The sequence below is a fragment of the Rhizophagus irregularis genome, chromosome 11, assembly GCF_026210795.1.
Source record: "Rhizophagus irregularis chromosome 11, complete sequence".
NCBI classification, from domain to species: domain Eukaryota; kingdom Fungi; phylum Glomeromycota; class Glomeromycetes; order Glomerales; family Glomeraceae; genus Rhizophagus; species Rhizophagus irregularis.
The window spans coordinates 4,926,576-4,938,569 of record NC_089439.1 but is presented as its reverse complement, the minus strand read 5'-3'; the positions used below and the strand labels follow the sequence as shown (position 1 = coordinate 4,938,569).

At 25.2% G+C, this 11,994-nt stretch overlaps 1 protein-coding gene across 1 annotated transcript; it reads right to left on the bottom strand.

The window, feature by feature from the left end:
• Positions 1 to 6,064: 6,064 nt before the first annotated feature.
• Positions 6,065 to 6,921, bottom strand: OCT59_003535 (uncharacterized protein; the record flags this gene model as incomplete). Its single annotated transcript, XM_025319899.2, has 2 exons — positions 6,065 to 6,634; positions 6,721 to 6,921. The coding sequence occupies 2 exons, from the start codon at positions 6,919 to 6,921 to the stop codon at positions 6,065 to 6,067; spliced, it is 771 nt and encodes a 256-aa protein (XP_025172713.2).
• Positions 6,922 to 11,994: the final 5,073 nt, after the last annotated feature.

Below are 11,994 nucleotides of genomic sequence, written 5' to 3'. Positions count from 1 at the left end.
TAAAATACACTCCAATTAGTATAAAAACAACCACACATTATATTATCGTATTATATTAAACTTATATATTTTAAATCGACAAAAAATACAAAGTGATGAAAATTGAAAATTTGCCAAATAAGAAATAGAAAAGTTAATTAATACTGTAATTATTTAGTAGTTGAACGATTCTGCTTTTATTGTAAGAATTATCATTTTTTAACTTCTGAGAAAATAAGTATTGCATTGTACAATGTTTTCATTTATCAAACGTCATTTTTATCAGTTCAAATACTGTCCTTTTAATTATTTGCTGGTAATGAAAGAAAATATGATGAATTGAATCGAATCTCACTTCCATTACTAAATTAAATAAAAATTAAGAATATTGTAAGTTGTTAAAAATGCATCAATGAATAAATAAATTTTACAACCTAGTCTACTACCTATAATTACTTCTTGCTCTTTGCCAATAATAATATCTATTGTTTTATATTTGCTCAGTATTTTTTTTTTTTTTTTTGCATTAAAAAGTGAATAAAAAACGATGCTTAAAATAAGGATCATTTTGTAGAGTCGCTTACCAAATAGATATAATCATCTAAAAAATGGATAGTACACTCTTAAATATTTAGTGACTTTAGTCTCCAACTATAATAATTTTATTTTTCCTGACATAAAAATTATTAAGAGATGATCTCTTAAAAAAAGTTTTATTGAGTAGAGAAATTATCTAAAACATGGTTAACTTTTAATTTTTATAAGCTCATTATGTTATGAAAAAGGCAATAAATTCTGCCTGAAAATATATGTTACTATATTATAATGTCGAAATATTATGCAAATAAAACTTTATAATCAAAATTGAATTTTTGATTTCGCCTTTTCATTCGAAACTTCAAATTTGGCTCTTTTAATCATCATCACAAATATGGCAATTGAAATTTTATTTTACTATGAATTTAAAGGTGTTTCCATTTTTTGAATTCTATGATGATTTGATAAAATAGATTTTTTTTCAAAAACATCAAATTAAATTTGCAGAAAATAATTCTAGCTCAAGCTTGACGTCATTTGTACCTTTTAGTTTTTTACATCATATATGTATAATAAAAAAAAAAATAAAAGATCCAAGTTGCCGGTAATGACGGATTATTTTGTCTATATTGTATGATCAGAGTATCATTATTTTGTTTACAATGCAGCACATGACAGGTAGACAATATTAAAATTTTAGTGGTTGCACAACTTATTTGTTTAACAGACTATTTTTTTTTTTTTGCATTATTAAAAATAATTTGTTTTTACAAAAATGTCTAATATTCGGGAAGAATTAATAAATGCAGTATTTAGTAGGGCAGATGCATCAATTGATCATAATATTTATGTTAACTTTCATGAACAATACGAATTTTGTGAACAATTCATTCTTGCTGACGAATCTCTTACAGAAGAAGAAAAAACCGAAGCAATAAGAAAAAATAATAAATATTATGACCGAGATAAAATTATTTATAATGAAGAGGCAAGAAGAGTTTGTGAAAATTGTAACCAAAAATGTTTAGCTACATTATATAGTGAATATTGTGTTCGAAATTATTTAAAATCTAATTTTTCAAATTGGACTTATTAATCTAATCTTCAATTATACAATCAAGACCTTGAGTCTCTTCTTGAACTAAAATTTCAGTAAGTTTGCGACTTAAATAATATGCTTGTAAATGAGATTGTATAACAGCGTTAATAACACTCATAAAAAAAACATTTAATAAATATCTCTTTTTTTTGAAAAAAAAAAGAAAAAAAGAAAAAAAATCGTTTAAGAAAAATATTAGTAAAAAAAATATCTATTCCTTACATAAAAATAAATATATACTATGCCAGCAAAACTGTGTAATTCGTTCAATTATTGAATGAGAAAGTAATAATTTTATTATAAAAGAAATTATTAGAAGATAATACTTCCTTTTTTCCAAAAAATCCATCAGTTTCAAAATGGATTCCTGATTTTACATCTGGTGATGTAGTTAGGTTTACAGGAAAATTTTTCTCAATGAGGAACCTCTTCATGATGATATTTTGGAGGTAATTTTAATTTATTATTTATGTAAAAAAAATAATAACACCCAAAGAAAATAATTATTAATTCTTTTTTTAAAATTAAAAAATAAAAAATAAATTAGAGGACGTGATCATTTGACGATTAGTTCAATCTTTGTTTTTCTCATTAGTTACGTTATAAGACAAGTACAAGATGATGATGATTTATTTAAAAGTATCAAATTTAATGTTAATGAATTTGTTGGAAAGGAATATGTTGTTGACAAATTTAATATAAAATGTAGATGCTTAAAAGCGGATGAGAGAATTGATAATAAAGCGAAAAAAATCCATAAACAGATTCTTTTTCTTAATATATTCTACATTATTGCAAACAAAAACATAAATACAAACTCACAATAAATAACATTAACTAAAAAAATATTAAAGACCGTGCCAACTTAATTCCTGACGCCACCCTAGTTATTATATAAAAATTTCCAAAAAAGGGGGGTGCGTTCAAAACGCAGGTGCATTCAAATTTTAATCCCTATTTACAATACAATATTGTGAAGTGTATTTACAATATGATTAAATTAAAATGATTTAGTATTACAATAACTTGAGACAAATATTATAATATTAAACAAATGTTGCAGTATTATAGAATTTATGGTTTATACGTTTACAGACTCATCACAAAATCAATTCTGAATTATTAATTGTTACAAAAAAAAATAAATAAATTTCTCATCACCAAGAATACCATCATACGAATGTATTATTACAGAGATTATATCATAGTAATCTATCGTTTAAAATAAAAATTAAAAAAAAAATTCCATTATCAAATTTATTGTTACAAAAAAAAAGTATTCTTATCACCAAAGCCTATTGTTATTACTAAAAAATCGATAGAACTATTACTTAAGTATTAGAATGACGCCAGTTAGTACCAGGAAGCAAAAAAAAGTAAATTTTTTTTATAACCGGAACTAACTATTACCAATTAATATTAGTAAATGTCAGTTACCGAACATAAAGAAAGGGCAAAGTCCTCTATTGTTGGAAAAAAAAATTTAAAAAAATAAAAAAAAATTTCTAATGAAAAAAAAAATACTGAATGATCTATCGTTAATAAAAATAAAATAAAATACTGTATGTAAAAAAAAATAATAAATAAATGAAAGAAAGGCCTATTGTTATCAGGGAGATACAATATGATCGAAAAAAAATTATCATCAAAAAAAAATTTACCGAAGCTGTAGAAAAAAAAATGTCCCTCCGGTCTATTGTTATCGGGAATAGAATTTTTCTATCATTGGGGTGATGATCACCGGTGACTGAAATTATGATGATCGACCAGCATTAAAAAATATAGTGCCGGTAAAAATTGATAATTCTGGCCAACGGTGATGATAACCCTTGGTGATTTGAAGTAAAAATCAAAAAAAAATTTGAAAAAATGCTTTTAAAATATTACTAAGAAAAAATCGGGAAAAAAATCTATAAAAATTACTAAAAGAAATTATTATCGATAAAGAAAAAACATTACTAAAATTAAAATAGAAAACAAATCAGTAATAAGAAAAATCATACTAAAAATACTAAAAAAAATAAAATTCTTAGAATTTAATAGTATTTTTTAATATATTAATTAAAATAAATAAAGGAATAAACTAAAATCGGACTATTTAGAAAAAAAGAATAAATATTAGTAACCGAATATTTCAGGTCAACCCGACTGCTGGTCAATGCATTTTTTTCAATAACTGATAATTGATACGAAAATGCCATTTCGGCATTTTTTTCTTAGGTTAATATGAAAAAAATATCATTTCAGCAGTTTTTTTCATAAATTGATATAAAATGCTGAAACAGCATTTTTCCTAATTATAAATTCCACAGCTCCCCATGAATGATGGACTCTTGTTTAATAAAAAGATCTAAATTTTTTTTTTATTTCAGTTTTTTTTTCGATAATAAAATAAAGGAGGTTGTGAAAAAAAAATCTATTTTGGAATTGCTTTTTAGAACTTAGAAGCATGATTTATTTATTGTTATTTCAGCCACATCATCTTGAGATTTTGCGTAACATGTGTTAATATATAAATTCCATCGATTCGCAAGGAGAGTGGGCGTTATACTCTTAGATTTAGGTTTCATTATTCTTATTCTTAAATCCAATAATCTTTTTTTTTCCGGTTAACAAACAAAAACTTTATTAATAAAATTATTTAGAAATTACAAATATGCCTTTAGTTTGATACAAATTATAGCAAAAAAAACTATATAAACAAAAATACTAAACTAAATATTTAGGATATGCCAATAAATTAACATACCCCCAACAAACCAGATTAATAAAATAAAAATTAAAAGGACAAAAGAAACTATCTACAAACTCACCCTATCGGGCAAATAAACACGAAAATAATAATAAAAATAATTAATAAGGATGACATATATTGTAAAATCCAAAGGTCCCATGTTAAAATATATCCCATTTAATAAACCTTTTACTTTTCTATAGGTTTTATTCGCTTTATTGTTAATTTTCTTCTTGTTTTAGTCAATAAATTTGTGTGAAAATTTTTTTTAAGTAAGATTGTTTTTAATTATATGGATATATAACAATATTAATAATTTTGTAATTAAATCTATAATAAATTTTTTGATAAATCTATATAAATAAAAAATTTGTCTGACATTTGGATTAGTCTCCATAACTTGAAATCCCATGCCATATAATTAAAACCCATGACATGCCTCTACCTGATCTATTTATGGTCAAGAATTATTCAATCCATATGAACTAATCCAATTTCAGTTAATGAAATTTTACCTGAATTTTTTTTTGATTATTAATTTTTTTGTCCAGAAAAACGTTTGATTTTTTTTATATTATTTTTTTGATTTTTTTTATTATTTTTTTTTTTGGTCAAAATGTTGTCCTTTATTTTCAGAATTTTTTTCGGTACTTATTTTTTTTCGAATTCCCTTTTTTTGGAAATTTTCCTTTTTTAAACTGATTTCTTTCTTTATCCTTTCTTTCCTCCCAAATTTTTTTTTTATTTTTTTTTCTTTTTCCTTCAATTTTTTATTATTATTAAATAAAGAAATAAAATATTATATTAAATATATTTACAAAATTATTATTTTTTTAAAAAAATCAATATAGTATATAGGAAAATTGACTGACATTAATAGAAAGATGATTAAGATTTTTCAATTAAATTAAATGCTGGATAAATAGTTTATATGTTTGCAAAAAAAATTTTTTTTGTAGTTTAGCTGATCGAAAATTAGCTAAGTTTGAAAAAATCAGCCGTCAGCCGATTAATAAATTTAGTGAATTTACTCTTTATTATATGATTGTACATCATGTGACATTTAAAAAAAACTCAGGCGACAATCGCCCAGGCAACGTTTAGCAATTCCCAATTATATTTACAATAATGTAGTTATTTATATTAAAGATTTAACGTTTAAGTGTAGAATGAAATTCATATTAATTAAGGAATTGTGAAAAAATAATTATCAATAAGAATTGATGAACTTTCTAGAAGTATTTTCGAAAAAACTTTAATGTTGTGAAAATCATACTACAAATATTTTTAAAAAAATTTATGTAAAAAAAAATAATAACGTTTATTAAATAATTGTTATAATCGAAAAAAGTCAAAAAGTATTTATAAAAAAAATCAAATAACAAAAAAAGTGTTATAAAAAAAAAATCAAATAAAAAAAAATCAAACAAAAAAAAAGTCAAAAAAAAATTACGTAAAAAAATGGGTTTAGTCTATAAAAAAAATATAACCTATCCGACCTTCTTAGGATCGATGATCAAATGATTTAAACAAATGATCTAATTTTGGTAACAATATCAATTCGGAATTCATACCTTGAACTTACCGATATTAACCTAAATAATCTAGAAAATAAAGAGCAAACTATTTATAGATGCTAGTCTAAACGTTACGATTTTTTCATGTATTTTTTAGTTATATAGATTCGAAAATAAAATGCTATACATAATTATAAGTTAATATTTAGGACGTACTAAAACTTTCATTTCAGTGCATTCATAAACAGATGTAAATTGGATTTTCGGTTCTTTTGATACATTATCAACCAATTCGACATCATACTTTCTAAATAACAAAATCAACAAGGTTTTCAATTCTGCCATGGCCATATACCTTCCTGGGCACATTCTTGTACCACCTCCGAAAGGAATAAAGGTATTCTTAGCAATTTCATTATTAGTTTCTTTCAAAAATCTTTCCGGAATGAAATCATCAGGGTTTTCCCAAAATTCAGGTGATTTATGAATTAATTCATGAAGAATCAAGAACTTTGTATTAGCTTCCAAATGTTTTCCTCCAATAATACTCTCTTGTGTTGAATTACGTGGTGAAATTGGTGTAAGTGTTATGACTCGTGTGGATTCTTTCATAATTGCGTCAAGGTATGTAAATTTTTCTAAATCTTCGTAGGTTATTTGTCGTGATATATCTTCACCTAGTATTTCACTGATTTCTTCTCGAAAACGTGCAATAACTTTAGGATGCTTAACTAATAGCCAGACTGCGAAGCAGAATGTATTTCCAGTCTAATATAGCAATAAATTATTTTATTTAAATAAATTATTTAATTGAAAGAAATTATATTTTTTAATAATTTAAAATATAAACTTACCGTATCTATACCTGCTATACTGACTTCCGTAATGATTGCACAAATTTCTTGGTCAGTTAATGGAGGTTCACTTTCATCATACCCGCTAGGATCACGTGGAGTATGTAACGTCAATAAGATATCCAACAAGTTTGAACCAATCATTTCATCACTTTGCATATTATCAATCTCCTTTCTTCTTTTAATGATAACATCAAGCATAGTTTCAGTCAACCAATCACTATTCTTTGTTCAAATGATAAAATCCTGGAAAATAATTTTTTAATACTTCAGGAATGAAAATTTGAAATAACACGTTTGTTAAAAAAGTTTGAACGGCTTTAGTAAAATAAACGGATCTTTTGATTTCTTCAGATCTAACCGGATCGTCATGATTTTCGCCGAACAAGTACGTATTAAGACAATAAGAAGGCTTGCAAGTAATAGTTTGTAAGGTAATGTCTGTTGTGAAACATTTTATCCATTTAGCAAAATCAATTTGATATTCCTTTTTATCCCAATAACTTTAAATAATGATTGTGCAAGTTGGATGAAGCTTTTAAGAAATCTGGGAGTCATTAATGATTGTACAACAAATTTTCTATTTCGTTTCCATGTTAAGGGTCATCATTAAATATTAACCCATTTGATTTCACTTCTTGGGAAAAAAATAGTTTTTGTGTTTGGAGCATAAATTTGATGGATTAACGAGGGATGAGAAAGAACAACGAATCTATTACTTCCAACCCAAATTTCGTACATGTCACCATATTTTTTACGATGTTCCTTTGCATATTGTGCTGGGTTTAATCTGATTTGATGTAAATTACAAATTAATGGAAGTGGAAATGGACCGGGAAGTGGTGATTTACGTGTAAAATATTTGTAATAATATTTTAATACATATAGAAAAATTAGTGCTTTGATAATTGTTATCAAATCTACCATTGACACTATTGACGCGAATGACATTGTTTTATGAAAATTTTTTTTTTATTGTGGAAAAATGAAAAAATGAATATCAATTACGAAAAGTTTATCTTCAAATTATTAATCCTTGTTAACGATTATTTATATTATTTACAAGAATAAAAATTATCCCCTTTCGCATTCCTTTTTTGTATTTATTTTTAATAGTATGCTAAGCGTTTTGATATACTAGGGAGTAAGAAACATACATAAATATTTAAGAATTTATTTTTTATTGTATGTCAGGGTAATATATTATTCGAAATGGTTAAAAATTAATTATTACTTTTTTCATGTTCACAAAATGAAACGATAAGTAATATCACGAGTTTTCATTTTCCAAAATAAATTATGGAGTCGGGAGTCGGGACCTCGGCTCAACCGTTTTTGATTTGCAAGCCGCGTGATTTTTTTTTTTGCTAGTACAATAGTGGATCCAGCTATTTTTGTGGAACGGCTATCTCCAAAAAAGAAAATGATCGACTTACAAGTCATAATTCTGGTCGGAATTATAAATTTGGCCTGAATAATCCCTGGGATATGATAACTTAAGATATCCGGGTAATATCCGGGTTATATACGGATGAATTATCTGGATATCCAAATTAACGGATAAATGCAATAATCGGATATCCGAATGGACGGATGCGAACTCTATAATTAATTTATTGAATTCAAATCAAAGAATTTAAAGTTTATATTTTCATGTGATTAAGTGGTTTATTTGAATAAACTTGCATGTATAACGAAAATCTAAAATGGGGAAGCTAAGAATTTCCAGATGTCCATTTTTTGAGTTTAAAAACGATGTAGTCTTTTTAATAATAAAAATAATGTAATTACCTTAACAGTAAAATTATTAAATTTTCCTCTTACATTTCTTTTCTAACTTTTCTTGTATATTTTTCTGATATTTTTCCACATTTTATTACCGTATATAGCGGGCCACTGACAGTACCCGGGTATCTTGCAAAAATCAGGGGTTTGACTCTGTACCCCCAGGTACTAAACAAAACTTAAAAATTCCGTTTTTTGCGAATATCTCACGATCTTCCGGTCCAATTTGAGCCATCTTTTTTTATTTTGAAGAGCTCAATGAGCTCTATCAAACAAAAAAAAAGATGGCTCAAATCTGATCACTGGATCACGAGATAATTGTAAAATACCCCCGGGTACTATACAATTCTATGAAATTTTTCAAGAGGGGTACTATACATAAGGGGGGTACTATGGCCGGTATTTTTTTTTTACTTACACTAAGAATCGAACTGCATAACAGCACTGTAAAAATGTAGGTAATTTTTAGATGAAATTCAATATACATGTGGTGATACTTTTTATGATATATCTAGTTCTAAAGGTATAAATGCACAAAGTCCTCATAGCACAGATAACTTCTTAAAAAAAATATTTTTTATTGTTAAAGTTAATAATACTTTAACATGTAATAGTCCTATTGAAATTCCATATTATTCAAGTGGTTAACTGTGAGGCAGAATGTGAAGAAGAAAATAATTATGGAGAGTATTTTCCATATTGCGAAGATTGTAGTGCATCAGTTGATGATAAAAGAGGAGTAAAGAAAATAAATTTGTAAAGTCAAGTAGACGTAAAAATGTTTAAATTACTATTCATAATATTAATTAAGATTTAACCAATAAAATCACTTGAAATCACGTGAAAAATAATTTTACATATAAAATTTTTTGGTCAAATTTTGAAAAAGTGACCCATGAACCAAACATATTAGTTTGCTTGGCCTTATATGATGATCAACAAGATCAACAAAATCAAGAAATTAACGGAAAAGACCATCAAAAAAGATCACTATGGAAATGTTTTTCAGAATTGTAATATTGAAATCACGTAAATCACGTGGGTCGTCGTTACTGTTGATTGATCACATGCAATTGATTTTTTAAAGTTTATTTATGCGTCGATCGATTTAGCCCTACTGCTGATCAAATATCGGTCAAAGGATTCCTGAAGATTAATGACATGTGTGATCTAAATTTGGTTAATAATCTAAATAATTGCATACTCTTTTATTTATTTGTCACATTCGGATTCTATATTCCTTAAATAAACATATAATAGAAGTCTTTGTAGATATTGTACTTTCTGTATATATAACATATTGAGTTTGATATCTTCCTTCATGTGAAATCATGATTCTAAAATCATTTTAGTGTACGTACTGTAAAATTATGCTCACTCCTTAATTCAAGCGTAAAGTATAACGATAAAGCAACAAAGGAAATTATAATTATAAAAGTAAATAATACTTATTGTGCCAAATCCTTTTATTTAGATAGACTGATAAATTAATAATACAAATTTATAATTAATAAAACGATCGAAGAAACGATTGAAGATAGGATTGAGGGTAAAGGTGAAATTAAAGAAAAAAAAAATTGAAAAAGCTGAAATTTGAGATAAAAATGAAATTGAAGATATAACTGAATAAAATGCACAAACTCGCGCTTCCAGTTAATAAAATTGGAACTTTCCACCAAACAAGAAAAACTTCCATTAAGATTTTTTTATTTTTGTTGTACTGTATATTTATTTTTTTTTTCTTTATTTGCATTTTTAATTCAAAAATAATTTTTTTTTAAAAAAATAATTAAACTATTTACAACACGGGCAATGATTAGTATTATTAGACATTAAAAATATAATATTTTACATAATAAATAAATCGTAAGAATATCTCAAATTACGAATCCTAAATAATGATGATTAAACGTTTTCGTTTAATTTTACTAATTAGCAAAAAAAAAATTATGGAATCATACCTACAAATAACGAATTTAAAATTTTTTTTGTCGATATAAAGAGTTTTAGCAAAAATAAATGTTTTTATGTTAATATTTAATAATGAATACATTGTAAAAATTAAGTAACAATTAATAATTTTATTAATACATAATAATTTTTTTAACATTGTTTTATTGTAAAAATTATTTCTTAACATAATAAGTGTTAGGATAATGAATACCGAGATAATGAATGTCAGGAATAATATGGTTACAGGATTTTGAAGTTACGGAATTATAATTTGTCGGGATTTTGAACGGCTCCCTTTGAGGATTAGAATGATAGTCTCCGTATAAATAAATTGAATTATGTAATGTGTAAGTCCCAATGACCAATCAGACAGTAAGATTGGTATCCTTTTAAAAATAAGAAATATGATCAATACCATTATTAACAATGTAAATTTGGAGAAAAAGAAACCTTCATTATAATAGTACGTACTCCGTTCGCATGAAAGAAAAATAATTTAGTATTCTTTAATTTAATTTTAGTAATTCATTGTAAAAAAGTATATCCGTTTTTATATTCTATCTTTTTTTCCGTAAAAGGCTCGTATTTCCGGAATTAATAACCTTATATCCCGGAATTTATTTCCGTGAATGGAACCGTGAAGGCTCATTTTTACAGAGTTTTACAGAAATGACGGATAAAATTTTTTAATTACTTTCCAAATAAGTTTTCAAACAACATGCTTGCTTCGTTCATATGCAGACGTTTTTTTGTTCTAAGTTCTATTAAATTTGAAGAATTACAATGGCTGTTTCACGTGATTGTGCTTTCTTGGCATTTTGTCTAAACATAATCAAAAATGTATCACCGCGTTATTGAAATCCGCAGCAAATCTATAAATAGCTTAAGAACAAAGAATATTTCTATTTATCATATAAAATTCTAGATATTGAACCATTCTAAAAACTTTGTAAAAAAATACATGTAAATATTTGAGGATAGTTCTTAAGAACAGTTTCGAAGTATTATATTTATTATTAAAAATTAACAATAGAATATTTAATTCAAACGTCACTAACATAATTAATTAATCGGTGTGATACCTGTAAATATTTAAGTTCATTTTGATAATGATACTTAAATGTATCTGTCTTTGTCTCTTATTTTACATTAGCGCAACAGCAGATAAGATATCTAGAAGTGTTAAATATTAATATAATGTATATTTAGCAAATGCTGTACATCATTTATTATCTTACTATAATTGTAACGTATTGATAAGATTAATACATTTAGTGTCAATAATAAAGATTAGATAAGTCTGATTCTTATTTTTAATAATAATTTTTTTTCCTAATTGTTTTTTTTTTTGCTAATTTTTTTCGGTTTTCACCTTTTAGGTTGAAAGGCCATTGCCGTAATATACTGTAATCACATTTTTTATACTTGAATAAATATGTTTCGTATGATTTTTTTTTTAGTCAGAACCAGTGTATTCAGCCAAAAAAAAAAAAATTAATAATTTATTTGTTTAAATCAAATTCTTTAAATTACATA